Source organism: Pleurodeles waltl, chromosome 1_1 (genome assembly GCF_031143425.1).
Source record: "Pleurodeles waltl isolate 20211129_DDA chromosome 1_1, aPleWal1.hap1.20221129, whole genome shotgun sequence".
NCBI lineage: Eukaryota > Metazoa > Chordata > Amphibia > Caudata > Salamandridae > Pleurodeles > Pleurodeles waltl.
This window is the reverse complement of record NC_090436.1, coordinates 186749483-186773622: the sequence shown is the minus strand read 5'-3', so window position 1 is coordinate 186773622 and position 24140 is coordinate 186749483. Positions and strand designations below refer to the sequence as shown.

The 24140-nt window shown below is 40.9% G+C and overlaps 1 protein-coding gene across 5 annotated transcripts in view; it reads left to right on the top strand.

Annotated features, from left to right (window-relative positions):
• PDZD2 (PDZ domain containing 2) overlaps nt 1-24140 on the top strand; it is an 877375-nt gene that overhangs the window by 604594 nt on the left and 248641 nt on the right. For all 5 annotated transcript variants that reach the window (XM_069220426.1, XM_069220418.1, XM_069220410.1 and 2 more), the window contains exon 7: nt 23815-23963. In XM_069220426.1, coding sequence (XP_069076527.1) covers nt 23815-23963 — 149 coding nt within the window. The remainder of the gene's footprint in view (nt 1-23814; nt 23964-24140) is intronic.

The window sequence follows — 24140 nt, the reverse complement described above, 5'->3', positions numbered from 1 at the left end:
CCACCTAAAAAAAAAGAAATCATCACAAAAAAAAAAAAAAAAAAAAAAGGTCCCTGGTGCCTAGAGGTTTCTGCCCCCCCTGGGGGCAGATCGGCCTAATAATAGGCCAATCTGCCCCCAGGGGGGGCAGAAAAGGCCTTCCTAAAAAAATGCCCCCCTGGGAGCGACCCTTGCCCAAGGGGTCGCTCCCTTTTGCCAATTTCAAGGGAAAAAAAAATAAATCCCTGGTGTCTAGTGGGGTTTCAAAAGCCGGATTGCAAGCAATCCGGCTTTTGAAACCTGTGAGAGACTTCAAAGGGAAGGAAATACATTTCCTTCCCTTTGAAGCCTCTCGGGGCCTCCCCCATGGGATTGAAAAAGAATTGCAAAAGCATTTCTTTTTCAATCGCGCTGGAAGCTCTGCTTCCAGCGCGATGGGGGAGACCCTGTGACTAATCAACGCGCGCTCGCGCGCTGACGTCACAGGGGGGCTGGGGGGGGTCGGGGGTGGGAGGGGAAGGGCTTCCCCTTCCATCCCTGACTTGGGGGGGTGGGGGGGAACCCCACAGAGGGAGCGAGAGCGCTCCCTCTGGGCTCTGTGCACAGGACGTAATGGTTACGTCCTGGGCACAGCAGCACTGTGCCTCAGGACGTAACCATTACGTCCTGGGCACAGAAGGGGTTAATAGGACGTTCTTTGACAATTGTAACTTTGAACCTCCAACACAATTAGTTAAAAAAATTTAAACCAGTCAACAATATAGAATTGTCTTTGCATGGGACAATCTTCATGGCATCACCACATACACATCAAAACATACAGGGCATAGTCCTCTTGATACACTCTACCAGATTAACCAACTCTTGTCTACAATATTTGGCAAAAGGACTCTGTCCTGTATTTATAGAAATGCATGATGCTATTTACCTTATGCTGTGTCACAGAAATCAAAATAACACTGAGGACAAAACATAAGACCACACTGAGTTGTTTTAACTGTATCTCCTAATAATTAGGGCCACCAAACAACATAAGTTCCAGGCCATCTCAGTGAGAAGGATAGAGAGGCTCCCTCAATGACTCCGGCCACCACAAAATCTAACATAGCTATTTGACACAAAAAATTTGCCTTTTCTCCGTAAGGGAAGGAGTGGGAAATGTACGTCTCAGTATGGCCATGAGGATCATAGAACTAAAAGGTGCCTTAGACACTGGGTGCACCAGCACTTGAAGCCCGCACGGACAACAATGTATGGAGAAGAACAAATGATTGCTTAGGTTCGAGAGTACAGGTATAGTGTGCACCAGTCCAGTGCCAGTCTAATTACTCAGTGGAAGATCTTCCAATAAAAAAACCTGATTCAAGGTTTTAATTGTGTTGAAAGGGTCGATGTCAAAGAAGCAGATCTTTTACTCCTGATTACATAAGTGCTACATTAAGTTTACCGTAAAGTGGCTTGATAGTTTGCTTGGTTAATCTGCTTGAACTAAAATGGGTGTTTTATCAATGTAATGATTACGGGGTCACATACACTGCTCATTGATTTAATTAAACCTCTACAAAGTACACTTTGTTGTTCAAATCTATATCTGATATCACATTGATAAGTCAATCGGAGCATGTTTGGCATTGCTTCCAAAACGAAAGCAGATCTTTTACTCCTGATTGCATAAGTGCTACCTTAAATTTACCGTAAAGTGGCTTGATAGTTTGCTTGGTTAATCTGCTTGAACTAAGATGGGTGTTTTATCAATGTAATCACTACTTCTAATTATCATGGGGTCACATACACTGCTCATTGATTTAATTAAACCTCTACAAAGTACACTTTGTTGTTCAAATCTATATCTGATATCACATTGATAAGTCAATCGGAGCATGTTTGGCATTGCTTCCAAAACCCATGACTGAAATGGCTGGGCAGGATAACAAAACACCGAGTCTAGTAAGATGGTCTTGTTGTGTAGCTATTTTGGTTATAGCTTCATACACGTTATTTTAGCAAACCAGGCCTGCCGCTGTGCACTTTAACCTATTTAACCTATGCATATTGTATTCAGCTTCGAGTATTATTTTAACAATAGCCACATTTACGGTGTTGTTTTATTTCTTTCTATGTAGCTGTTCTTTGCCTAGGCCAGCACTGCGTTCCTAAACAAGACATTTCTTTCACTCAAGGCTGCAGTAGGATAAGTTGCCGGTAAACGTGGTAACGCTTTGTCTCTAGTGTTCATAGAAACATACACACTCTTATGTAGGGATCTTTTCTCAGAACATCAGGTGTTTTATTATTAAAACACTTCTCTGTCCCTTACACCTTAGAGGGAGATTCCAGCCAGATGACCACAACTGTATGTTGATTGCTGAATGCTTCGCTACAGTTGCTTCTGTAGGCTACAGGCCTCTTGCTCAGGTATGAAGGATGATGTCTTCCTAGGGGAACTAGAGCTTAACATGGTGTGCTCTAATATAGCCTAGGTAGGAATTATTTTAATGACTCTAGTGCCAACATGGTAGCGTTATTTTTATGCTTCACTCTCCTTGTCACAATTTTAATCATGTCATGCTACATCGTCCTGGTTAATTATCTAAGATATAGTTGCTTCATTAAAACCTTATTGAAGCATATACCACCTCTGATTGTCCTTGTGTATGTGAGACTAATGTAAATGAGAGAAACGGATGAGATCTGAGTGACCACGATTTCCCTGAGGAGTCAGTTGTGTCATGCGCTCGGCTGACCAATCCATCCCTGCTTATGGGTGGAGATGAGGCACTGCTAGTTAGCCGGAGCAAAAACCCAGATTAGGCCGACAGGTGTCACCTGTAGTGGGTTAGACTCAGTCCCCCACACCGCAGGTGATTCTGCCGCTCAAATTCAGTAGTCTCATTAGAATAATGAGAGCCTACGCGATAGTCTTTTAACTGGATTTTAAGGCAAATGAAGGATAGCTCTCACAAAAGCCACCTCTTTCCCAACTCTTACTGATGGTTTCATCCTTAGAGAAAGTTTGCAAGCAAATGTGGAAATACAACCAATTTCCCACAAGATGTGCATTTGTAGCATATCATATGTACTTAAGACATCACACACCAATAATTAAAAACAATGCATGCTTCTTTCTTACGGATTAAATGTAAGAGACAATAACATAAAGTATTGTGATTGTTTTAACACTTTCAGATGACTTGGTTGCTCTATAGTAGTGATGGTTGCTTTTTTAACATATATGTTTAGTGTTATGTTATTTGTTAAAAAAAACTTGTTGCGTGCTCTGAATATCCATTTTTAGTGTCCTATTTAAATGCATACTTCATACATTATGGCTTAATTATACAGAATGGCCACTGTGCTACTCTGTTTGACAGGCGACAACCAAAATTATCATTGGACAGTGTGATAGAGGATGCTTAGCCCTATATTTGTCACTTGCTGAAAAAATAATAAAATATTAGGGCTCACTTCTATTTCCTTTTCATGGTATGTGCTTATGTGAGTTCACAGACCCAAATGAATCTATAGGGCGCAATAGTGTTTTCAAATTTTTGACAGCGAGGATACTCACTATCACTGTTGTAATAAATGTTTGATACAAACAATGGTCCGTACAAGATATGCTACTAATAACATAAGAATCACATGGCTTATCATTCATCACCATAAATACTATATTCTATCAGATCCTGATACTTATGTGGGAGCAGAATGCCACCACATGCAACCTACCACTTGGATCAGCAGGCGGTACTATTTACCACAGAGAACCGAGACAAGTTGGCGGGGGAGGGAGCTAGGATCGTAACACTGGAGAATAGATCTTGTGGAGGATACAATAGGTTACTGGAGATCCTCTCACTTAGGCCCTCATTATGAGTCTGGTGGTCAGTAGACTTGTGGATGGTGCCATATTTCAACACTTCTCATTTGACAAGCTGAATTGAAAGTCCATGATATTGCTTGAACTGGGACTGAAAACCAGGCAATTATTGTGCAGGACTGTGTCATGAGGAGGGTTATAACCCCTTTCTGGATCTGCAGTTGGGATTCAATCTTATGATCTAGAGGGGTTATATACAGTGTTGTTGTTTATGTAATGGACATTCGTTGGAATTGTTGTACATGTTTTAGAACTTCCTGAATCCTATTGAGTAATATATTGGATTTTAACAGTACAGAGTTGTCTTATTCATTAATTGAAGACTGGATAATATGTACGCACACTATATCTAAATAATTCCTCTGGGAGCATTTTTAAGTGAGATATTTCAACCCTGGCAGTCGTGCTGCGGGGGGGCCACCAGCTCCGCCAGGATCAGGAATCCTGGTGATCTGGCGGTAGGTGCATGTCCTAATCCATCAGGGCAGCACTGAAAGCGGAGCTGCCTTGGGGATCACAAACTCATTCTCCGCCAGCCATTTCATGGCAGTAGCACTGCCATGAAAAGGCTGGTGGAGAACGGGTGCGTGGGGTTTCAGGGGACCCCCTGCACTGCCCATGCACTTGGCATACTCAGTGCAGGGACCCCCATGGCCAGCACCCTCGCTTTACAGACACTGAACATTGCAAGGGTGCTGGTGCACCTTGCGCCATACAGCATTGCATCTGGCTTGATTACAAGCCGGAAACAATGCTGTAGGCTGTTCCCTGCGAGGCCAGCGGGTGGAAACTCAGGTTTCCACCCGCTGACCTAGCAGGAAACTCTTAATGTGCCCGATAAGGAGGTAGCCAGTCTGGCGGCAACCTCCCTGGCGGAAGTTGGGCGGACAGTGTAAACCATCCACCAAACCCATAATCAGGCCCTCAGTCTCTTTAAATTCTAATTTTATAAATACACTTATCTGGAAGAAGGGTCTGTGCTGACCAGCAGCAGAAAATGAAGGCAATTTATCTCACCCAGCGATGGGGGAAATCAGTGGAATAGTAATCTGTATTACCAAGAGAACAAGCATTTGCAATGCAATAGGTTTCACATTTGTGAGAGTTAGAGCTTTTGATGTTGTAAATAACAATGTTTTTTACCTTTATGTTTTGGTTTGGAGTGTAGTGGATGTATGCCAGGTGCCACAGCAACCCTTCCAGGCCTGTTGCTGCAGGAGAGAGGACACAACAAAGCTACAGTCTTGGTTGGGTTTTTGCCTCATTCCTACAGGCTGCCTGTGATACTCTAGAGATGCAACCCTTTCTAGTGTGTTTACCTAAACCTTTATAGCACCAAACAAGTCACAAAGACGCAACTTTGTGGTATTTAACCAGAATTGAGGGTGTCAAGAAGAGTTAGGAGCAAAGAAAAGGGGGCAGCCATATATTTCTGTGTGGTAAACTTTTAAAGGAATTATTCCTCTACATTGGCAGTACCAGCCTAACTTTTAAAAACATTGACTGTATACAAAGAGAATAACAGAAGAGGATAAATTATAGCGAATTTGTTAAGAAAGGCACCTGCTTTGCAGTGCTATGAGATGGCAGAACCTGTATTACCAAGTGCTATTTTAAAAAAATGAGTTCTTCCCAGACTTCCCCAACAAGCACCAGACAAAGTACCCTAGGTAAGAGGATGTGACATAAGGGCCCTGAGCTGCTGACCTTGGAGCTGGGGAACATGGTTCGAGTCTCTGTGCCAGCTCCACATATCCTGTGATTCTGAGCAAACCCACTTACTCTTGCCTTGCTACCAAAAATAAATGTGTTCCTGAGTAATTTAACCGGTGCTCATGTAAAAAGCTGTATTACCTTGGTATCAGGTTTGCGCTAACTGAACTCTATTTGAAGAGGCCCAATTTATAGCCAAAGGCTAGATGGTTTTTGCCATCGCGCGTGAGGCTGTGAAGTGCTTGGGTCTGGTGTCACAACTCCTTTTCCACCATTTTGGAAACAACACCTTTCGCCATCTTCTTGCGTAGAAGTAACATATATGCTTGGTTAGTGAGTCTCTGGAGGTTAGCAAGAGCACGTGCTATCGCCTAGTGTTAAGCTGTGCTCAAATCAGTTGGTTATTTTACCTATTGTAGAGGTCTTGACAGAACGAGAATGGCACAGATTACAATCCTGACATAGGTTTTTCAATTCATCTCTGCAAGATCGAGGCAAATGAAATATAGAGATTTTGTTAAGAATGGTACCTGCTTTGCAGCGTTATGAAATGGCAGAACCTGTATTACCAAGTGCTATATAAGGAAAAACAAGCTATTCTCAGACTTCCCCAACACGCACCAGATAAAAAATACCCTATGGGGGGAGGATGTGGCATAAGGGCCAGAGTTTCTGGCTTTGGAGCTGGGGAACATGGTTCGAGTCTTGGCACCTGCTCAACATCCTGTGATTCTGGGCAAATCACTTATTCTCCCCTTGCTACCAAAAATGAGTGTGTTCTTTTGTAATTTAACCGGTGCTGTTCTAAAGCGCTGGAATACCTTTGTATCTAGTTTGCGCTATATAAAACTGCAAAAAAAATAAAGCGCTCCAATACCTCTGTGTCGAGTTCGTGCTACATAAAATTGCAAAAAACCTCAAACTAAATAAAGAAAAGCCCGCAGACATCGCAAAGAAACAGCAAGATGTCTGAAACCAAGGAAGATGAAGAAACAACATACCGCCATGAGCGAAGCAGAGAGGCAAAAGGAAAAATAGTGCGCCACACTAAGGTACGTGCCCAATCGTGCAATAATCCAAGTAGCAGGGTCAGTCTCCAAAGTGGTAACAAAACAGCCTCAAGGCAGGACAAATGTAAAGCATTTACCAACAACAGCAAGAGATTTTCGAAAGGCAGGCCCAGGAATGAATGAATATGATGGGCATGCTTAAACCCCACAGAATAGAGCATGTCGAGAAGAGCTGGAGCTAAAAAGCAGTTGACGAAGAACACCAATAATTGTACATCTTCTCATTCAGCTTTTTACATGTTAATTTCAACAAGTCTCTAAGTCCCTCACTCGCTTGTGATTTTCTTCAGGTTCTTTAAATCATGTCTTTAGCCTTCATGCCACAAGTCGTATAAGACTTAGAACCTTTTTCTGTTTTCTCCACAGGAAAAGCCTAACCTGCTTCCCTATATGTTCTTTTAGACTAGAGTCTGTGGATTTTCAACAACCAAAATGTCCTGTACCTCATTAGTCTCCACCGACACAAGTTACCTATAAATATTTTGTGCTTGTGAGGAATTATTTAGACGCCCTTTAATGAAGTCTGTAAATGAGTTACTCCAGGTAGTCTCTATGAAATAGCTTGGTGAGTCTTTTTATAAAGATTTGGTAAATGCCAGGCGTGGCTCCTCCATTTGGGTGGAGCATCGTTACCGCTCTCCCCGCAGCAGCAACTGCTGCAATTTGTTTTACATGGAAAGAGTAATAAGTTATGTTATCCTTTTCATGTGAAAGGGGGGGGCATTGGGGATGATGAGCAGAGGGGAGTGCACTGTGCACTCTCCTCAGAGTGCACGTGTGTTTGGCCGGCCAAACACACATGCGCACACGGCTCTCTCCAGCCCAGCAGCATGGGAGAGACGCTCCTGGTAAGACTGTGTCCTGAGGTTTTGCCGCCTGGAATACCAGAACTACTCCTTTGGTTGACAAGCTAAAAGCACAAGCTAAAGCCTCTCTAGTGGTCCATAACAAAGACTGACCACGTGCTGACCCCCCCGCGGCCTGCATCGAGAAAGACGTATGGAAGGTTGAGGGTGGAACCTGACATGTATGCTCCGCAGGCAGTCCACCGCCCAGTGCACAACATCTACTGGCACCATTGCTTAGTTTCAAACTTATTAGATGTAGGGTAGCTGTTGGCACACAGAATTTTGAGTTGTTTCCTACAATTTTCATAGTCTAGTTGCACACACAATTGACATTTCAGACCAGCTTGAGTTCTGAATTGTGGGACTCAAGAAAGCGCTTTGCCTTCTAAGAGGCTGCCATACTGCGGCCAGCAGTGTTGTCAAATTGAGCTGAAGCACCCAGATAGCCAGGCCAGGGACATAAGTATGCATTTTTAAGCTAATTGGGCAGTTTGGCATTCATCCAGTACTTGATCATTATTGTTTTAGGAACTGTGTGCGCAAATTTGTTTTTTTTTTGCTGATTTCGTGAAAAACCTTAAGTCACTCCTGAGACAGTATGGAACATGTTTTAAACATATGGAAGTTGTTTCCCAAGAGTGTGATTGCACATGCATTTAGATGGATGGTATTGATTAAAATAATGTATTCTGTGCAGAGGTATTGAAAAGGCTGTTCAAGGTAGAGAAGAGATGTTTCTCGGATCTGTTGCCACCACAGTGTTCTACACATTCTCCCTTGATTTAGTACGCATAGACTGTCAGTTTCCTCTTCAGCTGCAAGATCAGTTGGTTTGTAGTGCCTGATTTGTTTGCTTTGCTATTATTTATGACCTTTAAGATGTGGTGTTGAGTTCTTGGTAGAATATCTGTTATCAATAACATCTCTGAAAATGCATGGGTAGGAGAATAAAGGTGGCTTTATTTTGTTAACAAGTTCCACATTCAAAAATATTTAAGCTATTATGTAATATGGATGATAAAATGTTGAAATTATTCTGTTTTAATGTTCTGTATTTATGTCTGGGTACATAGATGTGAATGGCATGTAAACGCTATCAGCCCATACAACACTGGCATTCCCCTTGCATTGCCATACAAGCAGCACCATAAACAGTTCACATGTTGCTTCCCTTCTCAGCAGATAAGTAGCCCAACGTATGTTGGGCCACAGCCACCTTGTCAACTATGATGATGGACGATCGGCTCATATCATTGTATTCTCTCAATGACATCTGAGGAAACGGATCTTGTGTGTGAAAAAGGCTACATAGTCCTTTGTGTGCATATCTGTGTATTCATTTATGGAATAAAGTGTTTACAGGTGGTTCAAGCAGTACAAGACTCCCATGATGCATGCTTTTATGCAAGAATTTGTAATGACGTGTCTAGTGTAAGCCAAAACCATCCTCCAAGAGTCTCCAGAAATTAGGTCTGTGCCAAGACTCACTACTAGCCACTATGGTTGTGGGTACATAATGCCTGGGTGACTCTCTAATTGTACCAAATATTTTCTTTCTATGGACACTATTGTTGTTACACGGAGGTTTTGACTTAAGTGCTAGATTTGAGTTTCATTACCTGAATTTATCTGAAGGTATGAAGTCTGCATTCTTTTAAATAGTGATTTCAGGAAGTATTGCCTCACTGCATTTGAGCAATGGGAGAGCCATAATTAGCTCAAACGTAATGCTGATACAGATGAGCTTCTTGTAATATTGCTTGCTGGGATGCCTCCCTTTGGACCAATCATATGGGACTCCTTCCTGTCCTTGAGGAAATGGTTAAATCCCCAGCAGTGATGATTGATCCAAATTTCTCCCTTACAGCATAAGTGAATTCAGTAGTTTCAAGCTTCTTTGCTGTGCTACTGCTATAAGTGAATTCAGTAGTTTCAAGCTTCTTTTCCGTGCTACTGCTACTAACTCCTGCCTTTACTCCCTGGAGATGAGCAGGCCCCGGTGGTAGCATCACGTGTTTTGTCTAGGATCAATTGTCAAAGTAGCAAATGGCTTACAGTCTGTTCACTTTGCAGTGCTCCAATTTTGAACACTACTACAGCCCGAACTTCTGGATGGGATTACACCAAATTTAGGAGAAAAGTAGCTCTTGGTCCAGAAAGAAGCCTTTCCGTTAGTTGGTGTATATCCATTCAGTAGTTTTTGAAATATTAAAAGAAAAACAAATTTGTCTATCAGGAGACGCAAAGGCTTTGTGAATACACCTAATCTTGTGCAGGGATCTGATTGCTGAGTCTAAAAAAAAAAAGAGAAAAGGGGGTAGGGTACTGTTACCCTAGTCTTGGTGCAGGGGTCTCCCAGGGACACCCCCTCCCATGGCCTAACCTTTTTCTTTTAAGAGATCACAGTGAAAATTTCCGCAAATCCATGAATTTTACCACAATAAAAAAAAGCAAACACCATTTCCTGCGCTTGCTTTTCATTTTGCCCCTGGTGGGCCTGGTCCTGGGGTCATTGCCAAAATATGGGAGGAGGGTTCAGGGCCCCCCCTTCTAGGGCTTATTGAAGCCCGGGGACTACCACATTCCCAGGGCACTGCTCTTTATGTATGCGGTCTGGCCTGCCTGCGCCCTGGGGACCACCACCTCTCCAGGGCGAAAGTTTTCAAGGGGGCACGCGGCCCCACCTCCCCGGGGCAAATGTACTGAAATAAATGCAGAGAGGGGCCGCATGGCCCCCCTGCAGCCCCACGGACCACCACCTCCCTGGGATATGTATGTTTAATAAAAGCGGTGGAGGTGGGACCCCGGGAACCACCACCTTCACAGGGCTCCAATAGCTTAACCCGGTGCTGGGGGTCTGTCGCAGAACCCCATCCCCGGGGACCATCACCTCCCTGAGGTTAAATTCAAAGATGAAGGGGGGGGGGGGGGCGTCCGCGTGACCCACCCTTGTGGAGCCATAGATGGCACTGGGTCCCACCACACCCCAGGGCTGGCTCCTGCTACCTCCCGAGGTGCCCACCCTCGGGAGGTAGCTGTTTGCTTTTGCCTGGTGGGAGCTGACAGCTCCCACCAAGCAAAAACAAACATAACTCTGCTTTCAGTAAGTGGGAGGTGTCAAACAGCTCCTGCTTGCTGAAAACAGAGTTTTCGTCTCTTTCTGTGCACACAAATATGCGTGCAGGGAAAGAGATGAAAACATTGCCTCCACAAGCAGGTACCTGCTTTCAAAGCAGCTCCCTGCTTGCGGGAGCAATGCTGGCTCCTGCAGGATGCAGGGAGCCAGCTAGGACTGTTGGGACCTTTGAGCTCTCATCATGGAAGTCACCTGGCAGCAAGAATCTTGCTTGTCTGCCGCTTTGAAGTCATTCAGTGGCGAGACCATTGCAATAGAATTACTTCAAAGTGGTACAGAAGCAAGATTTTTGGTTCGAATGCTATAACTATGTTTTGATGCACAGTACAGCAGAGTCACTTCTGGCCTACTGGTAAAGCTCTTGGACTGTCACTCAGTAGGTTGAGGGTTCAAATCCTAATATCTCATGACAGTGTGTCTGTTTATTTACCAGTGTTTTGACTATTAAACATTTCTAGTGATGGAACATTTACATCTTTTCGCCATCAAAATCTTTAGGTTGAATGTCATATCTATGTCTGGAAATTGCATAGCAAAGAGTCACCTGTGGCCTAGAGGTTAAGGTCTCAGGCCCTCACCGTGAAGGTTGAGGGTTCCGGTCTAGGTGTGTCTGTAGACACATATTTGCTTTAATTACTTTAGAATTTCAAATATTTAAATAAAATCGGAAATGTGATTGCACTCTTTTTATTTGACAAATACATTTTTCTTTTCAATTTGCCCTAAAATATCTCATTCTAAGTGTATCTTTCATCAAAGCCTAGAGAAACATTCTGTCTCTCTCACAATTTCTTTCTGTCAAAGTCTTCCTCTAAATATCTCTCTCTCATTCTCTCCCTTTCTCTCTTCCATTCCATAATGGGATGGTAGAGAGAGCGAGAGAGATTGGTATTGCAATGGTCTCTATATACGACTTCATAGTGTCACACTAGTAAGATGTTTGGTTCGAATGTTATAGCTATGTTCTGATGCACAGTACAGAGTCAATAGTGGCCTATTGGTAGAGCTCTTGGACTGACACTCAGTAGATTGAGGGTTCAAATCCTCCTGTTTCATGGTGGTGTGTCTGTTTATTTACTAGTATTTTGAATGTTAAATGTCCCTCACGATGAGGATGTGGGATGTAAGTTACAGTTAGTGCTGGTAACTATACCTGCTGAATTTATATGGTTTTTGCGCAAGTAATTTGAGTACCTAACTATAATGTCCATGTACCCTTTGTGTTTTTCAGTGAATTTCTAAGATTTATTTTATTTCTATTTCCTAACTATAAAGTTGCTGTAACCTTTAATTTTTTTAGTGAATTTCTAAAGTTTTTTATTGTATTTCCTAACTACAGTGTCCCAGTAACCTTTGTTTTTTTCAGCGAATTTCTTGGGCTTTTATTGTTCTATTGTATAACTATAACTTTCCTGTATCTTTTGTTTTTTTAGTGCATTTCTAAGGTTTTTCTGTTCTATTTCTTAACTGTAATGTCCCTGGAGCCTTTTGGATTTTTCGAGAATTTCTCATGTTGTTTTCTAACTATGACGTCCCTGTGTGTATGTATATATATAATGTTGCAGTGTGTCAGTATAACTTAAAATTTGTCTTGAAATTTGAAATTGATCCTGGAAAGATAGTATTCGGTGATTGATATTTCTTTGGCTTCACCTTTCTCTTTTTTGTGCTTCACCAGTTTCCACGATTCTAGTGCCCAATGCAGTATTCCTGTACTGTGTGATGTTCCCCCAATTGTTTTTCTTGGCTTATTAAGTAGGGTTGGTGACTTAACCCTTGGCATAACTTTAGACTCTCCACAGGTCGAATACATCAAACTGGTTTGTCCTGGTCAAAGGTTTTACCTTCTAACTTAGTCCTTTAAGTGCCACACCACCACAGGAGTTCACTTCTAAAGACCCCCATGGCCTCAGGGAAGGCTTTTAAAGACTCATAGATTATCAGGCAGAGGCCAACAGCAAAATCCAGTCCAGTTGCCACTGGTCATTTGGGGACTTGCAGGAAAGGCATCTTGTAGCTTGTTGTATGCCTGATGATTGAACAAGGGGATCAGCTTCATGACCCTTGCAGTTCCCTTCTTTGTTGTGGGTAGAAGAGGGAGCAGGTCCAGTCCTTGTGGGTTTCTCTCAGGTACTAGACAGCAAGTCCTCTTCTGGTCTCTCTCAGGTCCAGAAAGTGTTTTGAAGTGGGTGCCTGGAGATCCCACACTTATGCTTAGCACTAACTAATGGGAGGGAATCACTCCTGTGTACATCCAAACCAATGGGGTGAAAGTTCCCATGGCCTATTACACCCACTTAGGGCATTTTCAAGACGATGAAAATCTTCAGCATTTCAAACCTTATTCACATGAATTCAGATACTAATACCTGGCTGAGAGAAGTTGGAAAGCAAATGCAAATTGGCCTCCGGGAATCACAGGCAGGCGAAAGATAACTTTCTAAATGTTACTTTTCTTTAATATCTATTAAAATCCAACTTCACCATTTAGTTATTAAAAATAGTTGCTTAATTATTTCCTAGCTAGTCCCCTCCCAGAGATTCAGTAATTTTAATCTGTACTCTCGTTTTCTACTTAGGAAAGCTAGGTCTCCCGCAATGAAAAAAAGGTTTTGGGTGCTAGTCATTGTAATGAGTTATCAGTAAATGTCTAGATGTCCCACTGCCCTACTTTTAAATGCCATGCTCCCCACCTTGTAGGTTGTAGGCTATCAGGCTTAAATAGATGTATCTTATTAGTATTTAAAAGGGAGATTTTGACCTGCCAAAAGAGTTTATTTTGACAGGCCGAATTGCAGTGTTTACACTGCTACAATCAGGCTACTCAGGCTGTGTAGGCTGTGTTTGCAGTGAGTGTAGGGGATGGCACAATAGGTGCTGCAGTCTACTAGTGGCATTTTACATCCAGGCCCTGGCTGCAAATTGTAACATAAACTAGGGACTTAATGTAATTTAAATATATGTGTAAGGAGTATGCCTATTCGACCATGTTTGAAGGGGGAGCACCAGCACTTTACTACTGGTTAGCGGGGTAAAGTAAATTGAATTCTAAAGTCAACAACAATATGGGGTCCAGCATAAGGCAAAATACCTGGGGTGACCACGCAGAAAAGGCAGATTTCTTCCAATATGAAAAAAGAAAAAGAAATCTTTGATAACATTTGTTCAATTTTTTTTAGTTTCAAAATGTTTTATTGAAGAATTAACATACCGAAATACAGCAAAATATTTAAGTATGCAAAAAATTGAGACATGTCTTAGTAGAAACAGCATTAATTTTGAAGACAAATCAAATATATCATGAAAAACAATTAAATTGCCTATGTGAAATAAGACATCTCTCTCAAACTAAATAAGGGCACAATTTTGCAATAGAGAACAAATTGCATTTGATATGTTTTTTTTTTTTTTTTTAAAAGAGCGAGAAAAATAAAGGGGGGACTAACTAAACCACATTTGTTTTAAAGTTAATAAAGAAGAAAAAGAGGATGGCAAAGAAATTATGGTACAAAATATCCCAAAGGTATATAGTCAGCCATTTAGTGGGAGTGCATGAAGAATACGAAGGGGAATATAAGTAATTCAGGGAGGATTTAAAAAGTCACCATTTTTAATTTTGATGGTTTGATAAGTAAGAAGCCAAAGGCAGCCATAGCAAATCTCTCTTAATGCCTATCTATAGTGTGGGTGAGTGACCAGTTTCCTGTCTGTGGTTATGACAAATCATGTTCTCCCATGTTTAAAAAAGAAACGTATTCAAGTTCCCCCAACTAGAGATAATAATCTGAAAGGCCACTGCAGTAGAAGAACCACCAATTTACCCTTAACCTTATCTGCGAACCATATATCCGAACAACCACCAAGAAAAAGATGGACGGCGTTTAAAGGAGTCGAAACAGAAAAGAGTTGAGAAAGTATGCACCATACTTGCTGCCAAAAAAGACAAGAGCGTAGGGCAATGAAACATATGAAGAAAGTCTCTGTTAGAAGTGTTACAAGTCCAGCAATTGTTATTATTCAAGAGTTTAATTGTAAATAAAGAGCAAGGAGTTAAAACAACCTGTTGGAAAAGAAAAAACATGGTCTGAATAGTGCTGGCAGATTGAGAACTATGATCTATCTTGAGCCAAATTTATTCCATGCAGAAATAGAGAAAGTGAACACAAAAGAGGCTTCAGTTTTAGTTTTGGCTCTAACTAAATCTGAAGTAGAAAGCTTTTTATAGATAAAAGAAGCTTTGACTTCTCTGGAGAAGTCATAAGGTATTGTAGGATCACCAGGGGACTGAGAGAAAGTAGAAGAGGGATTTATGACATTTTGTCTGACAATGTCTAAGAAATCAGCATATTTGGGTCTATATGAGGGGGGAATTTGGAAGTGGATATATAATTCCTCAAATTAGATGAACTGACTATTAGAGATTGTCTGGGAAATTGAAGTAATTCATTTAGCCAACCAGAGAGACCACTTGAGTACTTGTCTCTGCATAGGTAGTAAATTTAATATTTAACTGTGATTATAGCCAGTTAGAATCTGGGATCTACGTAGAGGTTTTAGGAATGGTTCCAAAGCAAAGATGAAGAGTAATGGTGACAGGGGGCATCCCTGTCTGGTGAGGAGGAAGTAAGGAGACTGGAGGCCGTTCGTGAATACCAAGGTGGAAAGGGAAGCATAGAAAATTTTACTGCAGAAATATGTGACCAAAACCATACCATTTAAGTGCTTTGAACAAGAAATCCCAATTTACGTGATCAAAAGCTTTTTCCGTGTTCAAGGTGACCGCTGCTAATGAAGGCGCCCTGGATAATGTTTGAGAAGGTTCAGGAACTGCCAGAAATGTACTGTCCATTAACAAAACTGGACTGTTCAATTCCAACAAGAGAAAGGATTGTCTCGTTTGCACAGAGCACCAACATTTTTGGAAAGATTTTACAATCTGTATAAATGAAGGAAGTTGGTCTACAGTTTTTGCTGTAAGCCGGATCCTAATCTTTTATAGCAATTAAAGATGTCATGGCCTCCAGGAAAGAGACAACCATAGTGTCAGAGACTAGAAGGTTTTAAAAGAGTAATAGGATTTTAGGTACCAGAAGATTTGAGGATTTAGAGTAGAATTAGATTGTAAAACCATCTGGACAGGTTGTTTTGTCCTTTGAGAGTTTGGAAATTGCTGTATGTATCTCAGGATGGGAGATGTCTGCCTCCAGCGGAGACAAATAAACTTGTGTGGCTTGTATTTTTGTAATCAAGAGAAAAAATGAATCCGAGTAATCATGAGTGGAAAGTGTGTCCTTTGTGTATAAACTTGCACAAAATTTGGCAAAACAAATAATTTCTAAATCTTTAAGTAATCAATCATCCAGTGCATCATGAATTACTTCTATTTTAGACCTTTGTTTTTGGACTTTTAAATAATTGGCTTGCATCTTACCTGCCTTATTGGAGCCGCCATATTACTTCACATTAATTTTTATATTATTGATGGAAGTTGTGCTAAAACTGAGTCTGGCCTGGATGAGTTGATCCAGAACTTCTTTGTGGGACAAAGAATGGTATTTGTGTTTCTTAATAGGTTGTAAGAGAGCAGAGGATTCCTTAGCAGCACGCTTTTTTCTCAGATACATAATTGATAATATAGCCTCGTACTGTAGCTTTGAAAGAGTCTCAAAAATGGTAGAACTTGACATCTGGACGAATGTTATTGTCAAAGATTTCATTGATGAATTGCTCTAATCATGTAGCAACCAATTAGAGTGAGTGGACAAATGGGTAGACTCTAGGTCATCAATCACTGGGACATGGTCGGAGACAAGGAGAGGGCCTAATTCAGCGTGAATCAAATGTTGTGTAAATTTTTGAAAATAGAAAAATACAGCCTGTTCTAGAGGAGGAAAGATAGGTAGAAGGGAAAAAAATGAATATTCTAAGCGATCAGAATGATAAAGACGCCATGCAACTACTAAACCTCTTTCAGAAACTGTTCAATGGAAAGCCTGTGGACATTAAAAAAGAAATAGGGGCACCCGTTAATGGTTATATCTAGATGAAGCATCTACCATCCACATCAATTTCTTGTTTTAAAATATTAACAGATAACGCGTTATGGAATAAAATAATACCACAATTTTTAAGGTGAACAGCAGGTGATGGGTTTCTTGTACCATAGCAACATGACAAGAGTTTAGAGAGATGAGTGAGTACTCTTTGTCTCTTGATTGGGCTCCGAATGCCTTTGAAATTCCAAGAAACATATCTTAATCTATTCATAAAGAAAATTGGTAAACAAGATACATAACAGCAACCTCCTCAAAAATAGAAAAAGACATTACACAATAACTGCACATAACAGCAACCTCCTCAAAAATTTAAAAATACATTACACCATAACTGCATACCATCCAATTAAACTAAACTGAACAAAGAAACATGTTATTGAAAAGGGGAAGAGGAAAAGAGGAAGGGACAGGAAAGAAGGAACAAGGAATGAGTCCAAGGAAGATCCAAAAGATATAAAACCAAAGAAGTATGGCAGAAAGTCAGAAGGATCAGAACCATAGAAAGAAAATTTGAGAAGGAAAAATTGTAGATGGAGCACATAGGAACACCATGAAGGATGAACTGACTGAAACACCCTGTCTGAGAAAAATTAAGTTAGAGATGTAAGTAACTCAAGAAAAGAAAGGGGAAGAAGATGGGGACATGCATAAACCATAAAAAGATGTCTTAGCCATTCAGGAGGAGAGACTTGAGATGGACGTTCAATTAAAAGGAGACTAGCCAACATCTGAACAATGAACAGTTAAATGAAGCCATAGCCAACAGACAAGGGACCTGAGGGGGAAAAGGAGAAAAGACATTGGTAATAGAAAGGCAGCAATGCAGTAACGTCAGCCCATTGAGTAATAAGAATAGGAATCTAAAGATACAGAAAATAAATGGAACTTCAAGTGCCGCCAGTGTCCACGGCTTCTCTATTGTGAAGATGGACGAATTCCTTGAGTTGTGCTGGAGAATCATAAGAAGCGGTTCTGTTCTTGTAAGTAACCTTGAAGGTACATGGGTGGAGAAGGCCATATCTTGTGTTCATAGCATGCAAAGAGGGGCATAGGTCCAAGAATTCCTTATGACGAGCATCTGTGGCTGGGGAGACATTTAGTGAGAGGAAAATTCTGTGACCTGACCAAATCATCTCCTTGTGCTGCTTGGAGGCAAAAAGAACTTGCATTAAATCAGTATATTGGAGGAAAAGGATGATAAGTCCTTTAGGTTTAAGAGTAGAATTTGTGCTAGAGAGTTTGGGTCCAAGAAATTAGGCCCAGACTCTCAAGCTTTAGGGGGGGAACTTGTGGTGAGACCCACTATATTGGATAAATTTACATGTAAAAAAGTAATCATATCACCCCCTTCCTGATAATTAGCCTGTTTTTGTTTTCTAACTCTTCAGTTTGTCCTTTGAGGGCTGGACCTTTTCCTTGACCATTATGTTTGCTTTCGAGGTTGCTTCCCGAGTCTATGCAATATGAAGTTCAATATCCGAAACCCTAGATTAAAGAGAAGACTATTCATCTTCAAAATGCTAAAGAATATTAGTGGTTTCCATCATGAAAGGATTCAGTATTTTTAATTCATCCAGTAAGTCCTCCATGGTAATTGGGAGGGGAGATTTCCTTGGAGAAGCTGGATCTTTCTTAAGTCTTTTAATGTCACCACCTGAATTTTCCTTGCGTGAAACAGCTGGAACATTAGTGGGGGAACCGTTATTCTAAGACGTAGTGCCTCCCTCTGCCATTTTTGAGTATGCAGTATAAAGAGAAGTGCCACCAACTGTAACGTGGAAGGAGAAAGTGACCGCCAATGTTTGAATTGGCTGACCAAAACTGCAAAAAACAATCCAGCTGTAGAGTACGAGATATCATATGACTGAGTGATATGAGCTGTCCCAGCAGAGATACTGTAGACTAAGGAGCTGAAGAAAATGTGGAACAATCCTGAAAAAAGGGACATTAATGGCGTTTCTGAAAGCTTGGCCATTATTTCGATGAACAGGACCCAGATATGCACTTAAGAAAATAGCAGCCTCGCAAAGAACAAGCAGGCGTTCAAGTTCCTGTCAGCATAAAGTCGTGGGAAAGACGCCGGCCACGACCTGCCGTGCGTGAGAGTGGGCTGCAGGAAGATGGATGCTTAGAGCAACGAAATGAACTCACCACAGAAGTTCCCTGCCCTCCAGCTGCTGTGGGATGAGGTCAAATGTGTCTCCGGTCAAAAAAGAGGCAAAGTCCGGACCATGGAGCAGGAGCTCTGTCAGCCGGCAGCCATCTTGGGAGTGTCAAAGACACACACCCTCACATTTGTTCATTTTAAAATAATTTTTTGGATCCTTTAGTGAGTAATCCCACGTCCTAGACATTCTGAGTTATATGGTCAAATGATGGATTTTTCCTTGAGGCTTCTTTGCAACGAGATCTATTCTATCACCAAGGAAATCTTTCATATTCTCAGCAGATGGATATCTACTTATCACTCTTCATATATAATTGACCCCTGTCAAAATTCAGCCAGTCTATTTCTCAAGCTCTGTCTGTCTTTTTTTAGGCACTGCAACAACTGAGAGCTTGGCATTTTCAGTTTTGCAAGCAAGAACCTATCTATTTTAATCTTTGACTGTCCAAAGATCTATGTTGCAGTTACTTCAGTATAAGAATTACATTAATGCCAAATGGTTACACCATTTATTAATTTAAGTCACTTTTACCAATAAGGCGTCTAGGTTCTTGGAACATGGGGAGCAAAAAAACACCAACTGGCCAGAGACCATTAACAAAATAAGTTCATTTTTAAAGTTTGCTTGAGCTGTCTAGAGTGAGGTCAGCAAGGCAGCACATTCTTAGGGTAAGGGAATTACCAAGCTTGGGGCCTAGCATATACAGAGAGTTACAAGCGGCTTCTTGCATCAAGACTAGAGAAGAGAATAAGCCCGCAAGGACCTTGCTGTAACATAAGGCAGCCACAGAATGAACAAGCTCATTGTCAGTATGCCATCAAACATAGAAAGTTAAACAGCTCATGCTGCCATGAACAGGAAATGTACCTGCTTCAATTAAGTAACAGTAGTAAAGTTAGAGGACAGCAGATATGTGAGGACAATCTTATGTTTTAGAGCAAGCTGATAATTTTTGCTCAAAGCCATGGCAAAATAAGCATAGTCAATGAACCTCAATTTATATGATCTGTGATTTAATATTTAAACATTGTCATCATTATTTTTCCTCCATTCTTAAAAATGTTGACAGATAAGTAGTTATTGAAAATTAGTTTGTAGGGATTTGAATGGATTCTACAAGTGGGGTGGTATTGGCAACAAGTAAATGGAGGGCAGTGCACGCACTTTTTAGAAAAAAAAGTAAATATTTTGATTTTGTTACACAAATGAATTGCAGTGCAGAGTAACTGCAATCCAAATAGTGTTATTGTCTTTGTCCTTGCTTGAAAGATTGCTTTCATAAAGTGTAAGTTCTTTGCTTTGTTGAGCCTCCATGATGTTAGTGTCCTTTGAAACAAATTGTTATGAGCATGGGCGCCCTAACAAATTTGAATAAAACTAAAATTGATTGTATGACTCCTATGAAAACTTTAATTACAAAACAGACAAATTAGTAGTTCGATGATGGAGTCGGGACTAGACCCCTGGTTCAAACTGGTACCTGATTTATTACTTCCCATGCTCCTTTTTCATACTGTAATGTGAATGATGCGGCCAACTATTGGCTTTGTCTCCAGGAGAAAGTGGCCTGGGTTATTTTTTCATTGTGCTTACAGGATAGCTTAAAGAGTTAAACTCCCACCTCTGAGGTGTGCAGTGTAGCTAGTTTGAATCCCAGCAGCTCCAACTCAGCCTTCATTCTTCCAGGTCTGTAATTTGAGTGCCGTTAAATGTAATGATAGTAGCATCTATTAGTTACAGTAGTTAGAAACTTCATGCGTAGATGTATGTATGTATATGGTATTTCTAGCCAAAAGGCAGCAGAGTGCTGTACGTGGTCAAAAATGAGCATAAATTCAAGGAGGAAGAGGAGAGAAATCTGGGTTGTAGGCAGTTAGTGCATTGAGATGCAGGGTTCCTTAAAGAGGTGCATATTCAACACTTTTCTAAATTGGAGCATTGTTTGGCCGGTTAGGATGGATATTGGGCTGTTGTTCCAGAGCGCGATAACGACCTATTGTCTGTTTAAAAAAAAAAAAATTACACTTCTTAGCTTGCTATCCAATGGTGTCCTGGCTTCAGGTGTACCGGGAACCACCAGAGATAGTGAACGGGTCTGCAATAAAAGTGGGTGTGTTAGTTGGGGTCACTTTGTGAAAGATGCAGTTGGTTTTGAAGATGGTTTGGGCTAGCAACGGGAACCAATTGAGTGCCATCAAAATGGGGGTGATGTGATCATATTTCTTCAGGCCTTGGATGACGTACTAAGGTGTATAGAATGTCCTTAAGTGCTGGTAGATTGGAGTAGACATTACCCCAATCCAGATGTGAGAGTACGAGGGCTTGAACAACAGTTATGAAATTGCTTCAGCAAGAAACAGTTTAGGTTTTCTTTAGAAGAGAGAACTGGTATCAGGCTGTCTTTGTTTTTGGCACTGTGTTCACTGAGGGTGAGGTTGTTGTACAGAATGAATCGAAGTGACTTTGCATTAGATAAAAGTTAGGGTTTGTAGTGGTTAAAGATCAGGTAATTGAGCCATGTTTGTACTGTGTTTTGTTTATTGTTAGCAAATAACAGGAATTCTGTCTTAGTTGGGCTGCAAGGAGTGTTTGAGGTGCTGGATGTTTGAAGCAGAGAAGACTTTCAAGTAGACTTGTGCGTTAGTGAAGTATAAAGAGCTATATGCAAAAAACGAATTATTCTTATTAGCAGGAGTGTGATTTTCTCACACAATTGTAGAAAGGAGGAGTACTTATGTAGTGTTCTCCTGCACCTGTTATCCTCCTAATGTACACCTGATCTCCCCGTAAATTTGATGAGGGTATAGCATAACCACCCTCTTGGGTGTAACTCTCATATAATTTATTGTGTATACAGATAACTTAGTATTCCAGCTGTAGACCACATAGACACGTATTTGTACTAGCAGAATATGCATCTGCAAATAACCTCCACATAAATGTACATAAACCAAAACATTGACGTTTGGAAGATGTGTGAATGCCTCCTCTCAAGGATGGTTGTTGAACGAAGTTAAACTTTATTACGTTAAGTAATATCACTACCTTATCTTCACCCTAACAAAACTTGTCTAGTTTAAATCACATACATGTACAGAAATAGCGCGCCCTAATTTTATCAGTAGAGGAATGTTGCATTTTTAAGGCAACTGATAGTGATGTGAAGCCTTTTTAAGAGTGTAAGCAGATAAAATAACTCAAAGTGGCATGTTTGGCCTTGAATATTCACTCATGGAAGCCTGTAAGGCGAATATGAGGATAGAAGTTGAATGTGAGGATATTATTTGACAATAACTAGACAGATGCCTTACTGACACCGAAAGAAATAACTCTCTCAGCTGGCTGTCCAGAGGCAAATCACAGACCCCTTTGGCGCAAGGGGGCCAACTCTTCGAGGGGCCCCATTCAGCCATAGACTATGAATATTTAGATACCCTTCAGCTGATGAGCGCGCTATACAAATCCTATTAACATAACGTTTCATGTGTTATTGGACCTTGCTGATGTAGAGTGGCGCTTCTTTAAAGCAGTGTCACCACCTCACACCAGGTCATTACGGACACTGTCTCCAGTCTAGAGCTTCTCACCTACACATCACTGATGTCAGGTATTTTAGTCTGATTAGTTCATTGAATGCAAAGCAAGGCTGATGAACAGCTTATTTAGCTCTACGATGAGGAACTTCATTTGAGGGTAAACAATTGGATTGAAAAGGTTGTTGCTCTTCCTCAGGTGCGATGCTTCTAGGCTTATGTAGAATGGGAGGCTTGTCACTTGGGGAAATAACTGACTTTTACTCACAGCTGTAGATAAAGACAAGTGCTGCAAACTGTGTGGTTATCCTTTACAGGATCTTGTTCATGTACTCTTCATTTTTTCTTGCTTTGAAATAGATGTTGAGCTACTTTTTCATAAGCTCACTATTACTGCTGTGTCCGATGCCATCTGTTTATTGTAATGTCCTGATGCAGTGAATGCATGTTACACATTATAAACAATATAAATGTCCTTTTACATGTTTAACCTAGCTAGTTGATTTTAGGGGAGCACACATACTGATAAATAAAGTGTAGCCCATGACTAATAACATTGCTATGTTCTGATTTTGTAATTGGGCTGCTCCTTTACGGATGTAAGATTGTGCAAGACACCAAACCATGCAGAGATCAAATTAACAAATAACAAGCTTGGCAGAGCTGGTGTTGGCTTTGAGCCCTTTGGCTTTGTCAATGCTTATTTTGTTTTGCCATTTTTTTTTGCAAAACGTAATTCTTAGTGAAGCTGCCAGCCCCTAGTCCATAAAAAAATAGAAACACTGGCTAAAAACAAAAATATGTTTTGGTCTCAAAAATCACATATTGCCATATAAGTCTTACACATATTAAAGAACTACTTTGTGCATGGACGTGCTCCTTGTGATAGGTTAGAATGCCATCACTCACAGTGAAGTTTGCCAATTGCTGAACTGAACTGGCCCATTGCCCCTTGCTATGCGCTGTAGTGTGTGGAATTTTTTTTAAATGACAGTAACTGGCCAATGGTTGAAGAAAACTGACTGAAAGCTACTATTAGTAAGTGTATTATAAATGTAATGTTGGTAAAATATTGGCCACTGCCAGACCTAAAATGCATACACAGTGTTCATGGAGTAGATCTCTCAAGCTCTCTCAAGAGTGAGGAATGGCTGTAAAGGTAGTCCTGAGCACTTCTTTCTGACAACTCAGTGTTAAATCAAGATGATGCATTTACGTCTCGTCAGAGCTGATGTAAGCCTTGATCCTTCTGAGGCCAACAACTTAAGTAAAAAAATGAAAACTGCTCCGTTTTTTCACTAGACATTCATATACTTGGCCTCAAAGATGTATACCAGAAACTTTCCATGAAGTGTAAGAGTCAATTTCGGTTTGACCTGAAAGTACATTTTAATGTTGCGTGCTAAACATATACCTTTTTGTGTGCAACAGGTGGTACTACCCGTTTGGAGTCTGTTGGGGAAGATGATGAACTGACTGTGGAAAATGGGGATCCCAGATATCCAATTCGAGAAAAACTATCCAGGGGAGGCAGAAAGCATTCCCTTCCTCAGCAACTGGAGTCAGCAGCGGCTCGACAGGTTAGTTAATAGTGTATTTCCCTTTGTGAAAGATCTGTATATAGTTTAAATCTAATACACCCTCTGCCTGTCCTCTCTACAAACTTTGTGATTTGTATAAACCATTTGCAATGGATATACGTCTTCTTTTAATTACGTGCTGATCTAATGCTTGGTGGAAGAATTGGTCAAAGATAG